Here is a 27,250-nt window from a genome sequence, read left to right as displayed (position 1 = left end):
ACCTTGATTGGAAAATGGAGATAGGACTCAAAGATCCAGAGATGTCAGTAACTTGCCTGGACAGACTGAGGTGATCACTGAGTGAACAGCCTCCATTCGAAAGAAGTGAACACTGAGGCAGGTGTTTTACCCCTTTGAAGTTGAGGCAGAACTGGTTCCACTGCTCCCAAATCCAGTAAAGATATGATTCAGAAGGGTTTAGATGTGGGCACTAACTGGACGATAAAAAATGTTTACTGTCACCGGCTAGATATAACTCCAGATATTCAGTGCTTGGCCACAGGCTGAAACCATTAAGTCTTGATTATTTTCATACTGTTCAAAATTACTGTAATTTGATTTATCTTGGCTTGCATGCTATTTTTTAAAGACATTTTCAAATAGTTCAGAATGCTGCCGCCCAGATCTTAACTGACGTGTGGTGAGTTAAACACATTTTGTTGCATTGCACTGTCATCCATTGGTGTGTAAGATTTTAACTTTGATCTGTAAAGCCTTAAGTAGAGAAGTAGTTACAAAAAAAAAAAAACCCCCCACAGAAAGGCGGTATATCAAGTCCCATTCCCTTAAGTAGAGAAGTACACCTATGCATCAACTGTTTTAAAGATTTAATCAACTCACTAGTTAAGATTTATTTATTTAAACAGATTTCTAATCCACCCATCCAAACATCTAGGCAGAACACAATAAAAACATACTTAAAATCATTATCACAAATAATACAATACATCCCATTACCCTACTGATATCCCAATCAAACTCCTAAGAAAAAGCTTACAGAACAACAAGGTCTTCCAACTGTTTCGTAAACACAGATAGCCAACAGTACTTGGCACAAGGAGAAGGACATTTTACAGTTCCACAGACTAGGCCCCACAACAAGGAACACGCACGAACGAAGTTCCTCAAGCCGAACCTGATGAAATGAAGGAACCAACAGACCCTGTCCCTGGGATCTCAAAACACGCCCAGGACAATACGCATGCAAGCCCTGTGCCAAGGCCAGGGCAGCATCATCATACAGTGCCTTAAAAATCAACATAAGGATCTTAAACTCAATGCGCCACACGATAGGCAACCAATGCAAACTCTGCAACTGAGGTGTAATGCGTTCCACCTTATTAACACCTGTAAGCAACCGGGCTGCAGAGTTTTGTGCAACCTGTAATGCCCACAAGGTGCCATCAAGACACTTATTACAACTAATAGACTTGTATCCAGACCTTTGCTGTTGTCAGTCCTACCTTTTGGATTTCAGCTCTGGAAGGAAATTCCAAACCCCAAGCCTCAGTATTTAGAACATTTAAAACCGTAATTCTCTAAACAGACTTTTGAACTGAACAACAAAAAATGTGAGCATTGTGAGGCTCGAAGCCGAGAAGGAGGAATATGTATAAAGCAGAACTGCTTAACAATTATTTCTGCTCTGTGTCCACGGATGAAAGGCCGGAGATAGGACTGCAGAAAACAAATGTTAATGGGGATGGATGCATGGTACACCAGGAACGATTTTCAGAAGACTCTGTTCGTGAAGCGCTAGCTAAACTAAAAGTAGACAAAGCAATGGGGCCTGATAGGACACATCCATTCTGGCGGCTCTGCTGTCTGAACTCTTCAATGCTTCTTTAGAGTCTGGAGTGGTCCCGGAGGACTGGAGAAGGGCAGATGTGGTCCCTCTGCACAAAAGCATAGGGAGGACGTTAGGAATTACAGTAGACTAACGGAAATGCTTCTAAAGCGGAGGATTGTGAGGTTTCTCAAACTGAATGGAGTATAGGACCTGAGGCAGCATGGTTTCACTAGAGGAAGATGTCAGACAAATCTGATTGATTTCTTCGATCAAGTGACCAAACAATTGGATGTGGAAGGAGCACTAGATGTGGCTTACTTGTATTTTAGCAAAGCCTTTGACATGGTTCCGCAAAGGCAAGTGATAAACTGAGTGCCCTTGGTATGGGACCTAAAGTGACTGATTAGGTTAAAAACTGGTTAAATGGAAGGAGACAGAGGCTAGTGGTAAATGGAGCTTGCTATGAGGAAAGGGATATTATCAGTGCTGTACCGCAGGGATCAGTCCTCGGGTTGGCTCTTTTTAACATCTTTGGGAGTGATATTGCGGAAGGACTGTTGGTAGGTTTTGTCTCTTTGCAGATGATACCAAACTCTGTAACAGGGTGGACACCTCAGAGGGTCTGGATTGCATAGGGAAGGATCTAATACAGGCTTGAAGAATGGCCCAATAATTGGCAACTAAGATTTAATGCTAAGAAATGCAGGGTCATGCACTTGGGTTACAAAAATTCAAGGGAATGGCACAATATAGGGGGTGAAGTGTTTCTGTGTACAAAAGATTGAGATGGGGTTGATTGTGTCCCATAATCTTAAGGTGGCCAAACAGGTAGAAAAGGCAACTGTCAAAGCCAGAAGGATGCTCAGGTACACCGCAGCCAGACTCATTTTTGGAAAAACTGAATACGAAAGTGCGAAGCCCCTAAGAGAGAAACTGCACTGGCTCCTGCTCAAGGAACGAATTGAGTTCAAGATCTGCACAACCGTTCACAAAATCATCCACGCAGATGCCCCACTCTATATGTTAAACCTAGTGGACTTACCGCCCAGAAACGCCAAAAGATCAGCCTGCAAATTCCTCAATCTGAACTTCCCCAGCTGTAAAGGAATTAAATGCAAACAGTCATATGCCACTACTTTTGCGTACAAAAGCACACAGATATGGAACGCATTACCCATGACCCTGAAAACCATGGACAATCTAACCAACTTTCGCAAATCGTTGAAGACACATCTCTTCAACAAAGCCTATAAAAGACATCCTTAATGAAACAAAGCATTCCTTAAACCATTCAGGTTCATTAAAAACACCTCTCACATGAACTTACCCAACACCTTCCCATCTAAATCCTCATCTACCTTCAGCCTACTATCGATTGTATTTAAGATCATGTAATGACTACATCATAATAACACTCTGTAAGCATTTAATTCCTTTACAGCTGGGGAAGTTCAGATTGAGAAATTTGTGGGCCGATCTTTTGGCGTTTCTGGGCGGTAAGTCCACTAGGTTTAACATATAGAGTGGGGCATCTGCGTGGATGATTTTGTGAACGGTTGTGCAGATCTTGAACTCAATTCGTTCCTTGAGCGGGAGCCAGTGCAGTTTCTCTCTTAGGGGCTTCGCACTTTCGTATTTAGTTTTTCCAAAAATGAGTCTGGCTGCGGTGTTCTAGGCTGTTTGGAGTTTTTTAATGGTCTGTTCTTTACAGCCTGCGTACAGGGTGTTCAAGTGACTTATCACTAATGACTGTACTAGTGTGCGGAAGATGTTCCTTGGGAAAAAAGGTTTTATTCTTTTGAGTTTCCACATCAAGTAGAACATTTTTTTCGTTGTATTCTTCACATGGGTATCGAGTGTGAGGTTTCGATCAATAGTGACTCCGAGAATTTTCAGATTTTCTGAAATAGGAAGTGTGCAGTATGGTGTGGTTACGGTAGGGTATTTGTTTGTGTTATATTGGGAAGTGAGAACTAGATATTGAGTTTTTTTCTGCGTTAAGTTTTAACTGGAATGAGTCCGCGCAAGAGTGCATGATTTGGAGGCTCTTGTTGATCTCGTTGGTAATTTCGTTTAAGTCACTTTTGAACGGGATGTAGATCGCGACATCATCAGCATATATGTAGGGATTAAGGTTTTGATTGGCTAGTAGCTTGGCTAGTGGTATCATCATTAGGTTGAAAATAGTTGGTGAAAGGGGGGATCCTTGAGGAACTCCACATTCCGGTATCCAAGTTGGTGATCTGTCAGTATTTGTTGTTACTTGGTAGGATCTGGTGGTGAGGAATCCTTTGAACCATTTGAGAACTGGACCTCCGATTCCGAAGTATTCTAATAGGTGTAGTAATATTCCATGATCCATCATGTCAAAAGCGCTGGACATGTCGAATTGTAATACGAGTATGGTCTTACCTTTGTTGTCTGGTGATTTTATTTTTCTAATCATCTTATTCCCTGTCTCTGGTTCTGTTCCTCTGTCTGTGCTCTGAACTCTATTTTCAGGGCCTCCTCCCCCCTTCTTCTTCACTTCTTGCCCTATATACATCTTTTACATTCAAACTTTCTGCCTTTTCTTTCTCCTTGTATCCGTCTTGTTTCTATCCCTTCCCCTTCATCCATGAGCACCGTCTCCTCTCTCCTTCGGTCCCCTCCCCTCCATAGGCACCATCTCCTCTGGTCTCTCCTCCACCCCATGGGCACAATCTCCTCTCTTCTTTCTTTCCCTTCCTCTCTATGGGTACCATCTCTCTTCGCTTCCCTTTCTCTCCACTGGCACCATCTCATTTCCACAAACAACCCAGTGAGGAGAGAGGATACTTTGGTACGAATTCCCTCCCTTTCTCTTGGTGGAAAGAGGACAATCAATGAGACACTATGTTAACAGTTACAAATTGTATCGAAATGTTAGAGAGGACCAAATTTGGGGGTGGGGGAGGGAGGAAGGGTTGTGCTATATGTTAAAGAGGGAATTGAGTCAAATAAAATAAACAATCCACATGAAATAGATAGCAGCGTGGAATCATTATGCATAGAAATTCCATGTGTGTATGGAAGGAGTAATCTTGTAGGAATGTACTACCGTCCGCAAGGACAGAATTGACAGATGAAGAAATGTTTACAGAGATTAGGAAAGCTGGCAAATTGGGCAATGCTATAATAATGGATAGTTTCAATTATCGCAATATTGACTGGATAAATGTTACATCAGGAAGTGCCAGGGAGATAACATTTCTAAATGTAATAAACAACTGCTTATTGGATCAACTAGTTCAGGAACCAACGAAAGGTAAAGCCATTTTGGATCTGGTCCTTGGTGGTGGGCACAGCATAGTGCAAGGGGAGGAAGTTGGGTCCCCTGGGAAACAGTGATCATAACATGATCAAGTTTGAGCTACTATCTGGGATGAACCTGCAAAGGAAATGTACTGTAGCTGCATTTAATTTTCAAACGGGCGACTATAATAAAATGAGAAAAATGGTTAAAAAGAAGCTAAAAGGTTAGGACACTAAATCAGACATGGATGTTATTCAAAAATACCAATTTTGAAGCCCAGACCAGATGCATTCTATGTGTTTGCAAAGGTGGAAAGAAGAGAAAATGACAGCCAGCATGGTTAAAAGTTGAAGTCAGGGCCGTGCCTAGGGTCTCTGGTGCCCCCCTGCAGACTATCAGTTGGCGGCCCCCCCCCCCCCCCCCCCCGTGTGGCACAAGATGCAAAGGAAATAGGAGCTGAAAGATGGAGTGCATCTTTGCGGGATTGCTGAACAAATAGAGGGTTTACAACCACTTAGCTTTTCGTGCTTTCATGTTCACGAAATTAGTAATTAAATCTTTGATATCTAACTGGGCACATATATCATTCTCAATAGCAATCATGGCAAGGCTTACAAGCCTTTCTTGCAAAATACTTGATAGCAAATAATTTTTTATGATTTTTAACCGTGAAAATGATTGCTCACCACTTGCTACACTGACAGGAATTGTCAGCAATATTCTTAGAAACAAATTGCTATACATTGCAAAATAAGATAGCAGATGTAAATTCTCAAAGTGGACATATTCCAAACACTAAAATGAAAATAAAATGATTTTTTTCTACCTTTGTTGTCTGGTGACTTGATCATGCTGGCCCAGTACATGATTCTGCTGCTCTCTGTCCTCTTAACTCCGTTTCCATGGCTTCCTTTCAATTTATTTCTTTACTTTCCTCCTTTCTTCTTCATTTCTTGCCTTACAACCGTAAGTAAAAGCTGGGTCCTCTGCAGACTGTCCAGTGGATCCAGCTTCTGCCTATTTTCTCCATCCATGTGCAGGTTTTCTCCCTTTTCCCTCATCTCATCTCCTTCCCTTCCCTCCATCCATGCCCAGCATTTCTTCTCTCTCCTTTTCCCTCCATCCATGCCCATCCTTGTCCCTCTCTGCCCTTCCCTTCCCTCTATCCATATCTAGCAATTCTCCTCTCTCCCCTCCCCTCCATTTCCAGCAATTTCTCCTCTCTCCCTGGTCCCTGCCCTCTCATCCATGTCCTTCCCTCCTCCATCCGTATGCAGCAATTCTCCTCTCTCCTCTCCATATCCAGCAATTTCTCCTCTCTCCCTGGGCCCTGCCCTCCCATCCATGTCCTTCCTTGTCCCTCTCTGCCCTTCCCTCCTCCATCCCTCCTTATCCAGCAATTCTCCTCTCTCCCCTGCCCTCCCATGTCCACCTGCCCGCCCTCTTGAGTCTGGTATCTTGTATTTAAATTTACCTCCATCGTGGCAGCAGCTGCGCAGCGTAAGTGAAAGCGCTGCCGACGTCTCCAGCCTTCCCTTTGCGCTCATTCGTTCCCTCAGTGTCCCGCCTTCTTTTGATGTCATTTCCATGCGAGGGCGGGACACTGAGGGAACGAACGAGCACAAAGGGAAGGCTGGAGACGTCAGCAGCGCTTTCATTGATGCTGCTCAGCTCAGCTGCTACGACGTCGGAGGTAAATTTAAATAAAAGGGCTGCTGTCGGGGTCCAGGAGCTGCGGTAAGCAGCGAGGGTAAGCATGACGCGGCGGCGCCCTCCAGAGGTCGGCGCCCCCCTGAGTGCTTACTCCGTTTACCGTGTTGGCACGGCCCTGGTTGAAGTAAAAGAGGCTATTACAGTCAAAAGATTGTCCTTCAAAGAATGGAAAAATGACCCAAATGACGAAAATAAGAAGGATAAAAGAGAACATGAACAGAAACTTGCTGCAGAGGCTAGCACTCACAGTAACAACTTTTTCAGATATATCAGAAGCAGAAAGCCTGCAAGGGAATCCATTAGATCACAAAGGAGCAAAAGGGGCACTCAGTGAGGACAAGGTCATAGAAGAGAAATTGAATGAATTCTTTGCTTCATTCTTTATGGAAGATGTAAGAGATCTGCCTTTACCGGAAATGGTTTTCAAGGGTGATGATGTGGAGGAACTGAAAGAAATATTGGTGAACCTGGAAGACGTACTGTCATCTGGACTGGATGGCATACATCCAAGGGTACTCAAATAACTCAAGAATGAAATGGCTGATCTGTTGTTAATAATATGTCATTAAAACCGTCCGTAGTACCCAAAGATTGGAGGATGGCCAACTGTAATGACGATTTTTAAAAAGGGTGTGATCCAGGAAATTACAGATTGGTAAGCCTGATGCCGGTGCCGGGTAAAACAGTGGAAACTATAATTATAAATAATAAAACTATGGAACACATAGACAAAATGGTTTAATGGGACAGAGTCAGCATGGGTTCAGCCGAGGGAAGTTTTGACTCACCAATTTGCTTCATTTCTTTGAATGCATGAATAAACATGTTGATAAAGGTGAGCCGGTTGATGTAGTTTATCTAGATTTTCAGAAAGTTTCGATAAAGTTCCTCAGGAGAGACTCCTGAGAAAATTAAAGAGTTATGGGATAGGAGGCAAGGTTCTGGTGTGGATTAGGAATTGGTTATTGGACAGAAAACAGAGGGTAGGGTTAAATGGTCATTTCTCTCAATGGAGTAGGGTGAATAGTGGAGTGCCACAGGGATCTGTACTGGGACCAGAGCTATTTAACACATTTATAAATGATATGGAATTCAGAACAACCAGTGAGGTGATTAAATCTGCAGATGATACAAAACTATTCAAGGTTGTTAAAACACGAGTGGACTGTGAGATATTGCAGGAAGATCTTAGGAAATTGGAAGACTAGGCATCTAAATGACAGATGAAATTTAATGTGAACAAATGCAAGGTGATGCACATTGGAAAGAATAATCCGAATCATAGTTACCTGATGCTAGGGTCCACCTTGGGGGTCAGAACTCAAGAAAAAGATCTAGGAGTCGTTGTAGATAATACGCTGAAATCTTCTGTTCAGTATGCAGTGGTGGCCAAAAAAGCAAACAGGGTGCTAGGATTAGGAAAAGGATGGTGAATATGACAGACAAAACTATAATGCCTCTGTATCGCTCCATGGTGCAACCGCACCTTGAGTACTGCGCTCAATTCCAGACTCTGTATCTCAAAAAAGATATAGCGAAGTTAGAAAAGGTCAAAGAAGAGTGACCAAAATGATAAAGAGGATGGAACTTCTCTCGTATGAGGAAAGGCTGAAGAGGTTAGGGCTCTTCACCTTGGAAAAGAGACGGATGAGGCGAGATATGATTGAGGTCTACAAAATCCTCAGTGGTATAGAACAAGTAGAAGTACATCAATTTTTTACAAAATACAAAAGTGCAAAGACTAAGGGACACTCAAGGAAGTTACATGGAAATACTTTTAAAACAAATAGGAGGAAATATTTTTTCACTCAATGAATAGTTAAGCTCTGGAACTCTTTGCTGGAGGATGTGATAACAGCGGTTAGCGTATCTGAGTTTAGAAAACGTTTGGACAAGTTCCTGGAGGAAAAGTCCATATTGTGCTATTGAGACAGATATGGGGAAGCAACTGCTTTTGCTTTGGGATTTGTGGCATGCAATGTTGCAACGATTTGGGTTTTGAGTTACCTTGCTTGGCCACTGTTGGAAACAGGATACTGGGCTAGATGGACTATTGGTCTGACCCAGTATGGCTACTCATATATAACCCTGAATGGCATATTTTTCTCTCCTACCGCTTTCCCCCTCCTTCCCGGGCACTGCTGCAGCTTTTTCTCTCCTGCCGCCTTGCCTTCTCACCTCCCCCCCCCCCCCCCAACCCCCAGCAGCCTTTTCTTTCCTACCACCCCGTCACTCTCTCCAAGACTCTTGCTCCCTTCTGCATACAATTTTTCTCTTCTACCGCTGATCCCCTCCCTCCCCAGTGCTACTGCAGCTTGTTCTCTCCTACCCCCCCCCCTGCAGCTTTTCTCTCCTGACACTCCGTGTTCTCTGGCATCTCATTCCCCACTCCGAGCAGCCCTCCAAACTTGCCTTGTACGCACAGTGGCATTAAGCTCACACTGCTCTGCACCTCTTTAACCGGAGCCCTCCCTCTCTAGTGTCCAACTCCTGCAGCAGGAAACAGGAAGGTTCATCAGAGGAGGCGGGACGCTAGAGAGGGTGGGCTCTGGTTAGAGAGCAGTGGAGCAGCGTGTTCTTAACATTGCAGTGTGTACAAGATAAGTTCAGAGGGCTGTATGCGTGGTGGCAGAGTGTGAAAGAGAGTGGTGTGGGAGGAGAGAAAAGGCTGCTGGCGTAGGTCGACAGGGGGTAGGAGAGAACATTTTAACGCATTAATCATGTTAAAACACGTTAAATGTACAGCCCTAGTTTTGATTAATAATACTTGGTTTAAATAATTAGAGAAAATTGCTGCTGGTATATATTATTATTGTCTGTATGACCAGTCTAGTAAGACTGCTGGCCCTCAGATATCCCAATTGTTTGTTTTTGTGTATTTTTCCCTTGGATGTTTTTGTTTGAAAATGGCCTTTAAAGAATGACATGCTGAGCACAAAACTTTCTAAAATAGGATGATTTTCGAACCAGATTGGGGTGGTAGGAGAGAAAAGGCTGCCAGCATAGGTTGACAGGGGGTAGGAGAACATTTTAACACATTAATCATTTTAAAGCGCGTTAAATGTACAGCCCTAGTTTTGATTAATAATACTTGGTTTAAATAATTAGGGAAATTTGCTGCTGGTATATATTATTATTATGTTTGAGCCTAATTTTGCATAGGGCTTCTAAGTCAAAAAACAGATGTTCAAAACCCTTATAAACAGGCTTTCTAAATGTGGAGGTTTTTTTTTTTAATATATGTATAGCACCAAAACAAAAAAGGTGAATTTGCTGAAACATACATCAGAAGAAACCATTTCATAAATGCAAATGTCTTGAAAGAAGAGTGGCATCACTTGGGGATTTGCACGTAGTGCCACTATTTACATCTGTAAGTAGCAGATTTTTATTTTTTTGTGATGGTAGAAGTAGGCAGAATTCTCCCCTCCCCCAACATCCTCGAATCCCCAGGAGTTATGAGTTTGAGCAGATGTCATTGCTGACATGGAAATTTTCTGGGGTATATATGTATTGCCAGAGAGAGAGAGAGAGAACCTTTTTTAAAATTACTGCTTGTTTGTATAATGCTCAAGGGTACTAATTTGAACCTTGAATTTACTTTAAGGGGAAAAAAGATTTCGGAACTTCAACTTTTGCTGTTTCCAGCTTGTAGCCTTTAAGCTACCTTTGTCAGTTGATTCCTTCGTCATAGATCTTAAAAAAAAACAACCCATGTTATATATCCTAAATTTATCAATTTTTTTTATTTTTTACATTATATTTTCTTTTCCTAAATGATAGAAAATATTCTTTGAAATATCATACAGATTCTAATATCCAATTTGTAGTATATGCTATACTGTGTCCCTGTAGAAAATTATATGTAGGCAAAAACTTAAGATCCAATAGTTTCACATTGCCTAGAGAATGCTAATGCATTTGAAGACATAAGATGCTGGATTATAGATCAAGAACAGGAATCAATAAGAGGTAGGGATAGGGGTAAAAAAATTGTTTCAAAAACAATGCTGGATTTATAAACTGTAATCAGTTATCCCGAAGGGTCATAACATTCGGGTTGAATGGAAATCATTTTTATGAATTAGTTTTCTGAATTGAGAATTGTATTATTCATATAAGCAGTCTGCAAATATGTAAACTATGTATTACTGACATATTAATTACTGACTGGTAGCCTATCAGATAGCGTCTATTTAAATCTTCAGGTGCCATATGGAAGTTGCCGACAGACTTTATACAACAAAAAAGGCAAGTCTGATCCAAGGTACTGTGTGTTAGCCTTTACTGCTATGTTATCCATTATATAAAATACATATTGAACCATATATTATATTTTTAGGTTGCACTGGTGAAGAGAGACGAAGAAGATGCGCTCTGTCCGGCTTGGTGGTTAATAAAGACTGTATAGAACAAAGTAAATTAAGTTTTCTTCCAGTTGCTTACAAGAACCTTTCAGAAAAAGAAAATATAATGAAAAAAATTAAAAACTGATACATTTAAGATATATAATATGGGTTTTGTTAAGGTCTGTGATGAAGGAATGAACTGACAAAGGTAGCTGAAAGGATACAAGCTGGAAATGGTGAAAGTTCCGAGATCTATTTTCCCCTTAAAGTAAATTCAAGGTTCAAATTAGTACCCTTGAGCATTAGTTATAATCAAGGAAGTGCCGATACTGTAAGAAAGTTGGATATTTATATGTATAACCCAATTTATACATAAAAAGCGCATAACTCTTCTAAAATCTCCTCTATCTTCATCTCCATTACAGATGTATTTCTGTACCTTGCGTAGCATTGTAGATAGTGAAGTTGCTGGTCAGGATATTCACCAGGAACCACAAACCTGTGCATTCAGGTGTATTCTCAAATGAGTATTAGAAAGAAATCACACTGCAAATACATATACAATGAGGATATGGTTTTCAATACCTTACCGAGTTGTTGTCTGACACAGTCATGCCAGAGAAGATCGAGAAGATCTGGATAGATGTCAGGAAGCTGTTTTAAAGCCAAAAGCTTCAGCATTTTAGAGGAACAGCCCTTCAGTTCAGAGTCTCTTAGCAGCCTCTCCTCAGAGAGTGTTGTTGGACGCAATTCTACCTTATGTTCCTGCAAGACCTGATCAACAGATATTCCTGGAAGCCCTGGAAACAACTTCTCCTTGACCAGATGGATAGGGATGAATATGGCACGAGCTCGAACCACATGTGGAAAAGGGCAGTTCTGAATAAACATGAACGTCTCTAGTTGAGAAAGCAGCTTGCTAAGGAGTACAGGGACCCCCTCAAAATACATCCAAATCTCCCTGCTTTTAGAGGCTTTCAGGACATCCAAGATCCTGGAGCCATTTTTGTGTTTGTTGGGAGATTTTGGCCTCTCCTTTGACTCCCCATCAGGCTCAGTCCTGCTCAGCCACTCCTGAAGGAGCTCCAGAGAAGATTCAGACACACAGGTGGAAATGGTAGTGCAGAGAGATAGATGCAGATCAGTGAAATACTGACCTGAAGAGCTCTGTGCTGACTCACAGCTGCAGGGCAGGGATGCACTGGCTTCTGCAAGTGTTGGGGATGACTGTGGTGCACTGGGGGTTAATGAATTGGAAAATTCTGGAAGGACTACTTTAAAGGATGTCACTAATAAAGGTTGTGGGTTTGGCTGCATCAGCACTTGGACTTTTTGGTGCTCAGGGAGGGCATTGTCATGGCAAGAGGTTCTACCAGTCACTGGGGCAGGTTTTAGGATTTTATACTTTTTAAACATAAAGCTTGCTGAGCTGTGAAAGTTGTTGTTCTTATCAGCAGCAGTATTGTTTCCTGGCTGAAGTGGAGATTCTTTACATATTTCTTGGCCTTCTAATGAATCCCATTTCTCTTGCAGTATTTGATGGTCTTGTGCTTGCCCTTCACAAGGATCAGTCTTTCCCGACACAGTCTGGTTCCAAGGATTACTGGCAGTTTTTTTCAGACTGAGATCGAGCACTTCGTTCTCTCTCTGTAGTTTGTTACTCTGTATATTGGCAGGTGAGACTGAGTTATTAACACTCAATCCCTCATGTGTGGGCTGATTCATTGGAAGATTTGGGGGCACAAACACTGGCTGACAGAGTTCATGGGGCCTGACCTCGCTACTTTTCTCTTTACTTTCCACTGTAGATTTCACCCTTCCATTATTTCCAATGTTTGCTTTCAACACACGGGGGTCTGTTCTGCAAGAAGGCTGTTCACTGGCTGTCTCCTGGTATTGAATATTGAGTGGATTCAGGAATGACTCTTGGGAGGAATCTATGCCTCCTCTGTTCTCATCTTTATGTTTCAAAGACCCCTCACTTGATTGTGCGCCTCTGCAGTCTTTGGTGAAAGGGTGAATGCCTGAGCCTTCAAGATATGCTCTGTAAGGTGCCAGACTAAAGACATTATTGATGACTGGCATAGGAGGTGAGGAAGGAGAAGAATTCTCATTATTCCTGAGATTCTTTGGTTTCTCTTTAGAGGGCTGATGGACACACGAGGATGTAGAAGTGGTTGTCTGAGTCTCTAGAGGGTTTAATCTACTGACTCTATACTTTTGAGCTTCTGCTTTACTATGCTGTGGAGTAGGGCTGTCAATAACAATTGGAGCCATGGGACTTGCTTCCTGAAGTAGCATTTTTCTGGACCTTAGCTCCTCAAAAGTTAAACTGGCCCTTCTTTCAAAACTGGAGGATTCTTGTCTACACATATTAAGCTTCTCTACCTCGACAGGATTTGTTATGTAGCTTGTCTCCCCACCCAACACCCCATCTGCAAGCTTTTTAGAACAGTTTACTGAAGCACCAGCTACATATACTGGCTGGAAAGCACTGTGATGGCCACTACGTTGCTGCCCTCTTGAGCACCCTTCAGCTGGTGGCATTTCATAGGAAGAAACAGACATTTTGTTGCTGCCAGGATGGACATACTGGATATCAGGAGTAGGCACAGCATTATTGTATGAAGCCATATCTGGTGAAGCAAAAGCAAAATTGGAGGTTGGTTGTAGAAAGTCCTGCTTGTACCCAAGGTTATGCTGGAGTTCAGAGTTTATCTGTGTAACTCCAGGCTTCACACTGCAAGATTCTACAGGCAAGTGCACAGGAGCGCCATTTGGAGTTGGAACCATAGATCTATATGGATAATGCTCTAGAGTGTTGGGATAATGGTTCTTCAGAATTTGTTGATTGAAGTAAGAACCAGGAAGTGTCTTTGGCTCTCCAATACTTGAACTAAAGCCTTTATAACTGTTTGCAGGCTGCTGTAGGGCAAACACTGAGCCATTCTGTTTGCCAGAAAGAGGATCTCCTGGGTGATATAAAATTGTTTGCCCGTGTGATGTCAGTGGGTAGAGGGGTGGAGACCGGTTATGAAAGGCTGGCATTTTGGAATGTGTCAGAACACTGTGGGTGCCAGGGTGTAAACCTGACCAAGCCTTTTGAGTTGGACTCTCATGATGCATTTCTGAAATTTTCTGGTTCTCATACATGGTTGGATATTTAGTTTCTGGAAAAGAGGAACCCTGAGATATTCTAATTTTTTCCAGTGTTGGCTGAAAAGTTGCATAATCCATAGGTGACCTCCCAGTCTCCTTCGTGTGCACCACAAAGCTTTGCGGCACAGGTAGAAAGTTGGATTCCTGCTGCTGAGGATTGTTTTGCCTGACTGAGAGGGTTCCATAATGATCATCACTTGGATGGGTCAGATGCCCTGATGCAGTTGGGGTCACATGTCTCCATCCCCTGTCCATTTGCTGCTTCTGTTTATTTTCTCTCTGGGATCCTAAGGAAAGGGATGTCCCTGAATTGCAACCAGGCTCCACAAAGCAAACAGAGTTTCTGTAAACTGGTTTGGGAACAGCCAGAGAAGCACACCCAGCAGATGCTGGTGTTGATGTTGAGTTTACAGGCATAGGCTTTTGCAGTGGAAAAGCATGAGTCTGGGCTTGCCGTAACTGGTCCTGGTGTCCCATGAAGTTTGCCCGTGCAATCAGCAGATCCCTGACAGTTTCTTCTTTTCCTTTATCAGTCCCAGTAGGCTGCAAACAAGGCTTCAAATTATCAGTTCCAGGTCTATAGCACAGTCCTTTTATTAGTGCTCCATCTGTTCTCAGGTGATTTAAGGCATTGCCTGCATACTGCAAATAAGCTGCAGCCGGGCTCCAGGGATGAGAGGGCTCAGATCCTTCAGGGTTTTGCAGGGAGTATGGTAAGTAGGCATGTTTATATCCAAGCAGGTTGTCTGTGCCATAACCAGACAGAGGGTTTGACTTGCATAAGCCTGTGGCAATGGCATGGTCTGATTCAGTCTCCAGGTGAGGTAGCTTGTTGTAAATCATAGGATCCAGGGAACTGAGCTGTCGTTTTGCTGCCATTATGGATTCACTTTCACTCCCCACCGAGGACACACACTGGATGTGTTGCTCTGGGCTTCCTGAAAGAGAACACACAGCACTCATTTCAGCAGTGAGTCAAGACAAATGTAAACTGAACTCTGAATAAACTGCCAGGACTCTCCAGATCTGAGCAAGATGCATATTAGAAATTTAGGATCTCTTTTACTAAACCGCACTAGCAATTCCCGCGTGGCAAATGCGGCACAGTCTAGAAAATGAATGGGCTGTAGCGCATTTGCCATGCCAGGAATCACTAGCACGGTTTAATAAAAGATGCCCTTAATGCAGTAGCTCACAATAACCTCCCAAACATCCACTCTTTTTCAATTTATTTATATGTACATATTTTTTTCAGAAAACCCACATTAAAGAAACTTTTTGTAGAAATATATATATGGGGATCATCAGAATCTTCATTAGCAGTCCCTTCTGGGCACAGCGTCCCATATTTTAGGGCGCCATGTAACTCTTCATAGATCTACCCACTTCATATTTTTTCTTTATTGCTTTCTAATCTTTATCTTCTTATTTTTAGTTCTTCATCTTACGACTTATACAATTATAACATTTCATTACTTATAAGTAGCAAATCACTTAGCTTTTCAACAGCAATTTTGCACGCAAGCCAAACCTCTGCCAACATGGCCAGGTTTCGAATCTCTTCGTCAGGGTAGAGGTTTGCGTATCAACATATGCTCTATAATCATAGCAAAAATGGCCGCACATCTATAAAATCAGGTCTTTCAAAATAGCTTAATGCAGTAGCAGCACTAGCTCCACTTTAATCCTCTTCCTGGTTTATTGGTTATATTGGTTCTTGTGGCTTCATTCTGAGAGTTACTTTCTTTCTTTTTTTTTTAAGCCATTCATGACAGAGTTGGACACGCCTACATGTACCAGTATGATGCCTATATGGAGTGCCAATACAGACCAGCATAGTGGCACCAACATCTTCTTAGTATTCCCCCATTATAAAAAGGAACTTTCAAAACCTTGAAACACCCATGTCTTATCATAAATGAATATTTAAAGAGATAATTTGTTTTATTGCCAAATGAATTAACTAAAAGAATATGACAGCCACTACAGCTTTAAAGTGGGCCCCTGATGCGAGTTACTTTATAGACAGAAGGCCTTTGTGCTTCACATACATTAAATCCAGTTCATCAGTTACAAATCTTTAGGATGTTCTGCTAAACCCAATTATGAATTGTTGATTCCATAGGGTTCTCCTCATCCAGCAACAGCAGTTCCTGATTCCAACAGCTTTGCATTTTGCTGCAGTCGCATTGGTGGTCACTTGAGGCTACATGCCTAATATTAGGAAGGCCCCTATTAGTATCAGGGGGCATGGTGCAGTACGACCACGCTCACATTAAGGGTTGTCAAAATTAACAATTCCTTGCCTTAATTAAGCAGCACATAAAAAGGAAGGAATTACTCGGTTCCAGAGTTTGTTTGTTTTTCTCAAAAAGGAAAAAAAAAAAAAAACCCTCTGTGTCTTGTTTGTATTACAACTGAGCAAAAAAAAAGCATTTTTTATATTATTCAACATTTCAACCTAAAGCACTTAGGCTTTATCACATCTCTGACATCTTACAAATCCTTTTCTACATGTGTATCTGTATGAATCCAGATATATTTCAATGCATTATCACAGATCATGAGAAAAAGTATTCTGGAACTTTGAAAGCCAAGTCTTTCAAGCATACAGTCAGTCTAGGAACAGTCCAGTACACAGAAACTGTAGAACACACTGATGTAACTTTCTAGTGTCAGTGGATTCCAGCAGATGGCGTATTCAGACTGGATCTGAACTTAGTTCATGTAGTATAAGAGTACGGGGAAGTGCATTTTTGAAATGTTTCATTTCATTTTTTTTTTTTATAGCTCACACTATTTCATTTAGAGGGTCCTAATAGCACACTGGGACAGGCATTTTCGATATGATGTCCATATCCAATTTTAGACATTTTGCAAAAATGTCCAAAAATCCAGTGCCAAACAGATGTTTTTCTGGATTGAAAATCTGGTTCGAAAATCACCCTATTTTAGAAAGTTTTGTGCTTAGTGTGTCATTCTTTAAAGGGCCATTTTCAAAAAGACATCCAAGGGAAAATGCACAAAAACAAGCAATTGGGATAGCTTACCAGACTGGCCACATAAGACATCCCAGCAGAGAAGTGGGGCAGCCTAGGGGGAACTGCAGTGGACTTCACATAAGAGGTCCCAGGTACACATCACATAACCCCCCTTATGTTGTATGGTGATCCCTCCAGAAATAGGAAAAAAAAAGTGCACAACACAAAAAAAAAAAAGCCCTTATGCCTGCCTACAGGTGTCACCTATATGTGGGTTCAGTTGATATTTTGTGGTTTTGGGGGCACTCACACTTTTCACCACAAGTGTAGCAGTTAGAGTGGAATATGGGCCTGGGTCCCATTCTCTATAGTCTACTGAACTGACCACTAGGCTACTCCAAGGACCAGCTTACTGCTCTAACAGGAATGGCCATTATATCTGCAGCTGCCATAGAGCCTGTTATGCACTGTTATTTTCACCTCTTAGGGGGTGTGGGAGGGGGTAAGTGACCACTGAAGGATTGGGGGGGGGGATCATGCTTTTATCTCTCTAGTGGTCATCTGGTCAGTTTGGGCATCTTTTCAGCACTTGTTATTGAAACAGGTGTAGCCAAAAACATCCTATTTTTTTGCCCTGGACGTTTTCATAACATTCCATTATCACAGAAAAATGTCCAAATCGTAAGTACGCCCTAGTCCTGCCCCAAACACACCTCCAATGTGTTCTCTTGAGATTTAGATGAACTGTATAGAAAAAAAAGTCTTAAAAATTAGTTTTGAAAATAGCGATTTGGACATTTTTGTGAAAAATAAATCCATCTGCTGCTTTGAGCCCTTTTTGGATGTTCTGTTTCGAAAATGAGCCCCTGTATTATTTGTGCCATTTTGTAATAGTACACACTAACGAAAAAAGACAGACACTTTCTGCCACTCCCTGGAGTATCCATGCACATACAATTAACCAAATCCCATAAACAAAAGGTAGAAGAGGAGAGATAGGGGTGGCTTAATGCAAGAAAACCCAACAGCTACAGAAGAAAACAAATGAACAAGTAAATATCGGTGAATTCTGGATACAGATAAGCAAGGACTGCCAGACTTCAAGCAAAAGTTTTTCTAGTTTGGGGAACTGGTTAAGATTACAAAACCTGGTGATATGGCAAGGGGGGAGGATAGAACAGGCAGGGAGGTTGGCTGCTCTGTACAGTCATGATAAATATTCAGGTACATTATGTCTTTATCACAAAAAGTTTACAATCTAAGGGCCTTGTTTACTAAGGTGTTTTTAGCGTAGAGACACCCATAGAAATATATGGGTGTCTCTAGAATTAGTATGTACTAATTTTTAGCGTGCACTAAAAACGTTAGCGCGCCTACAGCACGGCTTAGTAAACAGAGCCCTAAATGTGTTATTTGAGGCAAAGGGAGTGTAGAAAAATGGTAGAGCCTGAGGCCTTGTGGAAAAAGATAGGTCAAGTAATAGGACCTAGAAATCAAATAGGCCTCTATGTATCAAAAGATGACAAGAAAACAGTGACACTTGCTTCCGATAGTTTGGCAGATGCCAGATGTCGAAACTAAGATGATGAATATAACTGTATAAACACCAGATGCAAGAAAAGGAGAAGTTGCAGTCAGAAGTCCAGTACAAACCAGGTGTGGAAAGTTGGGGTTTTTCAGTTATGAAAATCTGCGGTTAGAAGTGTCTTAACGGACATCTGGAACGTAAGGTGTAAACATGTTTATCGGTTGTAGTTGAAAATAAAAAGAATATTTAAGGAACTGACAGCTCAAATGCTGGGGGAGTATCTTGGACATGGAAGACCAGGCTGGTCACTCTGTCGGAACTCCCCTAAGAAAATGCCTATATTCTTATAATCCATTTGTAATGTTTGATTGGGTGAGTAAATAAAATCTTGATTAATCTTATCTCTTTCTCTGTATATTATTTCTGGTCTGTCTACCATTTTGGTAAAAGCAAGTGCACTGCTTTACTGAATTTGGGAGTCAGTGAAAGATTAATTGCAGCCTGGGATTCCCACTTCTCAGTCATAGAGGCTGTTCTCCTCTGTGATCTCAGAACTGGGAATACACGAAACAAACTGAACAGGAGATAAAGGGGCCCTTTTACCAAGCTGCGGGAAAAAGGGCCCTGCAGTAGCAGCAGGGGCTGTTTTTCCCGCAGCCGGTAACCCCCCCCCCCCCCCCCCCAGAATGGCCACACGGTGAGATAACTCTTACCGTGTGGCCATGTGGTGGGGAGCCCTTACCGCCAACCTCTGAGGTAGCGATAAGGACTCCAGCGCTAAACCGGCTGCGCAAGCCATTTCCAGGGGTTTTCTTTTTCCTCCACCAGACAGGACTTAAAGATCTGGGTTTTCTAGCCCATTATAAACCATAAAATTGTACTGCTTTGTCACCCTCCTATCTCCATGCATATCTCCCTGTCCCTCATCCACCCGACTCTTCCTGTCTCTCACCTATCCACCCCCATCCTGTTAGACTGTCACTGAAATGCTTTGATGTTTCACTTCTACTGTCATCTACCAACATTTGTTTATTTCCGATCTGACGAAGAAGGGCAACCTTCGAAAGCTAATCAAGAAATGTATTAAGTTATGCCCAATAAAAAAAAGGTACCATCTTATTTTTTTCCATGTTTTAATTTTGTTTTATTTCTGTTGATTACTTTTAAAAGTGGACTAACACGGCTACAACACCTCTTTTTCCTCCGGAAATGGTGCACACTTGGGACGGGACTACCGCTGGTGGCCGCGTTGAGCCAGCGGTAGTCTTGGAAGAGCGAGCAGTAAGCCCGTGTTGGGCTTACCGCCACTCTGTAATAGGGCCCCAAAGTGATTTGCCCAGGGTCACAATAAGTGTCAATGGCAGAAATGGAAGTTGGCTTTCCTGGTTCTCATTCCACTGCTCAAACTACTAGGCCACTACCTCTTCTTGCCAGCATTTACTAAGTAATATGTAAGCAGAAAAAAAACCAAACATTTGGTCCTTCAAGTGCATGGGTGGCTCAAGGCAACTGGCTGCTTTATGTAATAATCTAGTCTTTTTACCACCACCCCAAATTATTATGTACCAGCCACCCACAATTTGGAGTGATAAAAGACCAAGGCCACGAATGATAAAAGCAAGTTTTATTACTTACCAAATACAGATACAATTAATTGTTTCTCATGGGATAACAGCTCTGCTATACATAAGTACTATCTGAAACTGTCACTCCAAAGTAACGTTCTAATACAGCTGCTTATATATCTTTTCTTTAAACAATGCTTAACATAGCTTCAGCAAGTTATCTTCCTCAGAGATCATCTTGTTTTCTTTCCTCACCATCTGTTTCCCCTCTGTTGCTAAACCACATTTTTTTGTCTATTCATAATTACTCCTTTCTCATGCCTGCTTGCACACAAGAATGTCTTATCAGATCATGAGTTCTGGTTCATGTGCTTATCAGTTTTTGCCCTTTGGCCCTGTTCCATGGTGCATAACCTGTGCTCATTATTTACATTTAGGTGATGGAAGAGACGGTACCTCCTAAGTCACCCAAGGCTAATAGTAAAGAAATTAAAACCTTCCAATTGCTGGTTATACTAGGCAAAAAATTGTAGCAGTTAAATTATGCAGCCTGCGACTAATATAAAAATACTGATCTGAGATTACACATATCACTACGAAAGTTAAATGTAAATATTCTGCAGTCACAGATGCCTTTCTTGCTTGAGTACAAAGCAGAATTAGGACACAATTCCCCACCATAAAAAATTCAGATTCTGGTGTCATCTCAGAACAAGCAACATAAACTCTCTCCAGTACCAGAATTAGGTGACACATTGAGCGAAAAGATACCAAAAGTGGGGTTACAAATAACAGAGATAAAGGTTATAACATTTTGGAGGGGTAAATTTGAGCAACTTTTATTTTTGAAATTTGATCAGTCTATACAATATATCGTCAACATTTTGAACTTCCTATGGATTACAATGTATTTTTCAAATGCATTTGTCCAAAAAGCATACTTAAAAAAAATTGATAAACATTTCTCATTTTTTAAAGACATGATTAGTCCATACCTGAGGCTGAAATTCTGCAGGATTATGCAGCTGATATCCCTCTATCTTGTGGTATAAATAAGTCACATACCCCACTTTTGGTACCTTTTCATTCAGGTCACGTATTATGAAGTAATACAAAACCCTGCAAGTGTCACTCAGGACCAGAACTCATATAAAGACACTAACATGGAAAATGGAGCTTCGTAAATATTACACAGAACCCCAGAACATCAATTTGCCTATTGAGAAAACTGGATAAGCCAGATCCCTACAGAAATATTGAGTGCAGCTTAAACAAATTGAAATAGAACTATATAAACACAAAAATTAAACTGAACCCCCAAGAAGTCACACTATGAATGCAGTTCAGCAACGGAGAAATAGAAACAGCAATGCATTTCACCATGTACTGTGCAAAATCAAGGCAGATGTAAATTCACAAAACGGACATAAACTAAATTGAAAATAAAAGTCTTTATTTTTGTTGTCAGGAGAGTTCATTTCTCTTCTTGTATGGGTCCCAGTCTCTTGTTTATGCCTTCCTATGTCTCTCTCAAACACCATGTCTAGGGCATCTTGTCCATTTGCTATTTCTTATCTTCCCTCTTGTCTTGTTCATTTCCTTCCCTACAAGTAAAACTGACATTGCTGTTTTCCCTTTCAGCTTACTTCCATTTTTCTTCCTATCTACTCAGATTTCACCCTATTTTTAATCATCAGCTGGTCCTTAGTCTCCTTTTTACTAAATCTCCTCCTCACACTCAAGTCTCTTATTCCCATACCTTTCATTAACTCTTCCCTCTTCTCCTCCCAGTGGGGCAGTATTCTCCCTGGACTGTGGTAACGCTAAAACAAAAAAGTAAGCACAGAGCTTTTGAGCCCATGCATGCGTTCAAGGCCTACCACATCTCACCCCTTAGAAACACGAAAGCTGTGTCAGATAAGAAGGAACAGGACACAAAAGCTTAAACATGCAAATGGGCTTAAAGGCCAGCTTCTTTATCATATCCCAGGAGTTCCCAGTCAGTAGCGGAGTGCCCCAAGGATCTGTACTGAGATCTGTGCTGTTTAATATATTCATAAGTGATCTGAAGATGAGAGGTGACAAACTTATTCAAAATTGGAACAAGGGACTGCACAGATTTGCAGAAGCATCTTGTGAGGCTAGAAGCTTGGCATCTAAGGGGGGATGTTACTAAGCTACATTAGGGTTTTAAGTTGTTATTTGCCCTTTAACATGATTTAACGGACTCTAATGCAGCTCATCTTGCCTGTGGTGTTATAACCACAGATTGTATACTAATGAGATGCAAAACATGCAAATGCATGCAAGTTGCAGTATAGCCTGTAAAATAACCTCTGCTAAAAGCTGGGGGGGGGGGGGGGGGGGTTCACCACTTGGGAGCATCGGGTCATAAAGCCATGGCCTGATGCTCTCAGATCACTGCTTCAAGGGCCACTCAGTTGACAACCCTACCTGATCCCCAGTCTCCCCTCCCCCATTATTCACCCGACTCCTCCAATCCTCAACCCCACCTTCCAAATCTTCACCCTCCCCCCAAAAGGCACCACTCCCACCCCTGGAGGCCTATACCTGGTGGGTCGGCCACTCTTGCCTGGCCATTACCATCTTCAGTAATGGTGCTCCTAGCGGTAGTCTTGCACTACTACAGCTAGGAGTCACGTTGACTTTTATGGATCAAAATGAAGTTGCCACCAGGGGCATTTTAAGGCAATTGCTACAATGCCAAAAAATCTGCCACTTGAGGTGACCACCTCACTCTGTCTAATGATATAAACACCCTTGATCAAGTGTGTCCATTTTTACTTGCCTAATGTGCTGCGTATTTCCTACGCTCCCTGCCTCTAGGGTCCCTTTGCATCTGTGTCATGCACCATTTAAATTCTACCACTGTCTTAGCTCCTGTCACCTCCATTAGAAATCTGTTTCAGGCATCCACCACCCTCTCAGTGAAACAATACGACTTGTTTTCTTTTGACCCTCCTTCCTTTCAGCTTCATGTAACAACCTCCTGTCCCCCTAAGGAACTGAAAGGAAGGAGACTCAAAGGGAAAGCAAGAATAGAGTTAAACATCAATAAAATAATTGCAAGTAATTCTCTCTCTAATTTACTGCCAATAAGTTAAAAAAAAAAAAAAAAAAAGTTAAAAAGTGCTTTCATCCAGTAATAGCTGTGCATAACTGCAGAAAACTGACAAGCCGAAAGCTTTATTTGCACATGGAATATTAAGTACATATAAGTATATAAGCATCGCCATGCTGGGACAGACCAAGGGTCCATCGAGCCTAGCACCCTGTTATCGACAGCGGCCAATTTGTCCCGCCCATCCTAGAAATACTGTATTCCCTCGTCCATTCAATAACATTCTATGGCTTTTTCCTCCAGGACATTTCATATGGAACATTCTTCCCATGTAAAAGTAATAAAACCTGTATTTTGTCTAAAAATAAAGTGAGACTAGCAAAATTTTTAGACTTAAAATGAAGATTGTTATCATTTGTAATGGTTTCTTGGACCTTCATAACATCACTTGTACAGAACACAAAATATTCCGGGGGGGGGGGGGGGGGGGGGGGGGGGTGGAGATGTACAGAATTTCTCTTTCACATATAATTTTAAAATTTGCAGAATCTGCATACCCAGATCACATAGGATAGAATGAGGCTTCAGAAGTAATTGGAGGAGCAAAATAGCTGCAGCCCACAGCAGGATCAGCGGGATGCTGCAGCCACAAGGGTTCAGGGCCAAGAAAGAATGGTGGGTTCAAATCTGGAGGCTGGAAGAGCAACGTGGGATAGAACTCTGGCCAGACAGAGAGAGCATAAGTCTTAAGTTTGAAGTGGGTTGGAGATGGAGGAGAAAAGAAGGCAGGACCCCTCAACGTGAATGGTAGTCAAGATGGGGGGGAGGGGGAGGGAAGCAGTGAAAATAGCAATAGAGCTGAAGCTGGGGGAGAAAGAATTTAAGAAAACATGGGGTGGGTTTGAGGCTGGGGAGGGAAAGAGAGAATGGGGGAGGGATGAAAGCTCTAAAAAGAAAAAGGGAGGGGGGTGGGGTGGTCAAGGCCAGGTGTAGCCTGGGTGGAATGAGAGTGTAAAGACGAATGCTGAAGGAAAGGGAAGTTGGGATAGTTGAGCTTGTAGAGGCGAGTCAAGCCGGGGGGGGGGGGGGGGGGGGGGTGCTATGGTCTGGTGAATTACACAGAATTTTTTTTAAGTTTCTCATTTTTGAATAATTTAAAATGTGATACAGAAAATAGTTATCAAATACAGTAATTATGTCTAGTTTCTTGTGATTGTACTCTGCTAAGAACTGAAAGGTATGGCGGCCTATAAATCTGAAATTATGTTATTTCCTCAAAGTGTACAGAATTTTGTAAATACTATGCATAAAATATATATACCCCCAACATACTCATTATTTAAGGAGGTTTGCAATACACAATAAAAAAATAAAAACAGAATTAAAAAAAAAAAATCAGTTGTAAGAATATTCTGTGAGAAGTTCCAAAATGTTGCTAGAATACCTTAACCCACATTCCACCTTCTTAAACATTTTAATAGACAGGATACTACTCAACAAGTGTCTCAAGAGATCAAAGACATCTACTTGGTAGATATCCTGTCATCTTTTCTCATTTTTTTGTGCACTATTTTTCCAGGAGTACACAAAAAGGAGACGAGTTAATATAAGTTTGAAACTTGTAAGCAGTGGCACCAATCTTCATCTTCCACTGACTCTATAGGAAAGTTCACATTATGTACAAAACTAGAACATGTTAGTAATAAGGATTTTTATTAGACTAATGTAAAAATTATCCAAAAGAGAATGATACCAATAAGATTCAGACCACAGAACCAGGGTATGCCAAGACTGTACAATCCAAGAGCTGAAAGAAGAATGGGCTTAAATATACAAATATCAAATTTATGACCCTTTAATACCACTATTGTAAGCTTCCAAGGATATGTAACTGCGCCAACAGACCCCAAAACTTAGAAAGACCTGATTTTATAACAGGATGCCTATAACGGAAGTCCAAAAAGCTGCCAACTTTAATTCTATCTTACAAAAGCAACATAGGAACCTATGTACCTTTATAAGTTAATCACCCAGAACCAGCCTCTGTAGTGCACAACTGCAGACATACACATTTACACCTGCTCCATAGTTAGTATAATGTTGTGAAGTATTTGCATATTTTATAATATATGTGAGTGCATGCATAATACTACTACTACTACTACAAATCATTTGTACAGCGCTACCAGTCGTACGCAGCGCTTCACAATTGAACATGAAGAAAGACAGTCCCTGCCCAAAAGAGCTTACAATCTAAATCAGGACAGACAAGACAAATAAGAGAAAGGGTAGGCCAGACAGAAAGGACACATAGGGAAAGGGGATTACTATAGAGAGGAAGACAAGATAAGGTTACGAGCAAGTAACAAGTTAGGAATCAAAAGCAGCATCAAACAGGTAGGCCTTTAGCCCGGATTTGAAGGCGGCCAGGGATGGAGCTTGACGTAATGGCTCAGGAAGTCTATTCCAGGCATAAGGTGCGGCGAGAAAAAAGGAATGGAGTCTTGAGTTAGCAATGGAGACGGGTGTAATTAGAAGAGATTTGCCTAGCGAACGGAGTTCCTGGGAAGGAGTGTAGGGAGAGATGAGGGTGGAGAGGTAGTGAGGGGCTGCAGAGTGAATGCACTTATAGGTCAATAATAAATGTCAACTCTGTCTAAACTCCACCCAATTCTGCCCTGGCAAAGTCTATACTTGGTTGGGGCAATTCTATAAGTTGGCGCCTAGAGGTATGTGCCACTTTTGTGCAAAAAAGGCACCATAAATTGAAAGTGCCTATGTGCATGTGATGCTATTCTATGAGGTTGCAGTTAAATGACATAGGGGGTCTTTTACAAAGGTGTGCTAGCATTTTTAGCATGCGCTAAACATTAGTGTGCACTAACCATGTAGAAGTCCATACTATTCCTAAGGGCATCTACAAAGTTATTCTTATTTATGTCAGTCCAAATTTCAGTATAAGGAAAATAAACTCTCTCTCTGTGCGTTTCCTTTGGAAGCTATCAGAATCTGACTGGCACAAGATGTGCTTAGCCAGAATACTGATGCTTAATTTTGTCCAATCACTTAATGCCTTATATTTTCTCTTACTTATCTGGTACTCTTCAACTCTGACCTCTAAGGTCACCTTCACATAATTCTGCTTCTTTGGTATTTTTCCCAATTATCCATCATTTGCCCTTTGTAACCTCCCTCCCTCGAAAACTTATCACACTCATACTTGTCCACTGAGAATGTCTCTGTGTTATGATTAGAGCCTGTTTGAAGCAAACAAACAGACACTTGTTAAAGTTTGTGGCCCATTACTAGGGCTAAACAAGCCTGTTTATGGTCTCTGAGATGACCAAGAAGACTCAAGCTAGCTAATTGCCCTACTAGATCATAAATAAGGGAATAAGTTATATATATACAAATTATTATTATTTTATTACATTTGTACCCCGTGTATAGGACAAAGTATATGTAAGAGCTAAGGCGATTGAGGACCAGACCCTGAAGCAGATTCCGAAACACGGATTATGTCGGTGTGGGTCCACTATTATTTAACTAAAGCTGCTGTTAAATAGCATTTTGTTTCAATAAAATCTCTAAAAAATATATATATTAAAGGTTACATGGACCGAAGATGATTACAGTGAGTCACTTAACTGTGTCAAAAGAGTCATTGCTAAGGTCAATGGGATTGTACCTGTACTTTTATGTATGCCAAATAATTCAGTGCTGGGTCATTATCAGTGGAGGGCGTATAGGTGGGCGGAGCACAGACAGGGTCTCCCAGTTACACACATGGGTTATAAGGTATTAAAATTACACATGTCAATTGGTAGACCTACGCACACCAACTTATGCCTGCAATTGACATGGTGTAAGAGGGAGTGCCAATGCCACCTTAAACTACTATTCTACAATGGAATCTTTATGCCAAGATTCCATTACAGAATTGGCATTCAGTGCATGGCATTGTGGTGTCTTGACTGAGGCGCCAATTTAATAAAATCGCCCTTCGTATTCATATATACCTAACATGGT

General features: G+C 41.5%; 1 protein-coding gene across 5 annotated transcripts in view; it reads right to left on the bottom strand.

Annotated features, from left to right (window-relative positions):
• Nucleotides 1–27,250, bottom strand: part of C1H15orf39 (chromosome 1 C15orf39 homolog) — a 184,048-nt gene that overhangs the window by 19,541 nt on the left and 137,257 nt on the right. For 3 of the 5 annotated variants that reach the window (XM_030186689.1, XM_030186712.1, XM_030186697.1), the window contains exon 2: nt 11,492–15,003. In XM_030186689.1, the coding sequence (XP_030042549.1) occupies nt 11,492–14,944 (3,453 nt within the window). In that variant the 5' untranslated portion in view covers nt 14,945–15,003. The remainder of the gene's footprint in view (nt 1–11,491; nt 15,004–27,250) is intronic. The other 2 variants (XM_030186704.1, XM_030186719.1) reach the window with 1 other exon arrangement.

The sequence above is a fragment of the Microcaecilia unicolor genome, chromosome 1 (assembly GCF_901765095.1).
Source record: "Microcaecilia unicolor chromosome 1, aMicUni1.1, whole genome shotgun sequence".
Lineage (NCBI taxonomy): Eukaryota > Metazoa > Chordata > Amphibia > Gymnophiona > Siphonopidae > Microcaecilia > Microcaecilia unicolor.
This window is presented reverse-complemented; position numbering and strand designations above follow the sequence as displayed.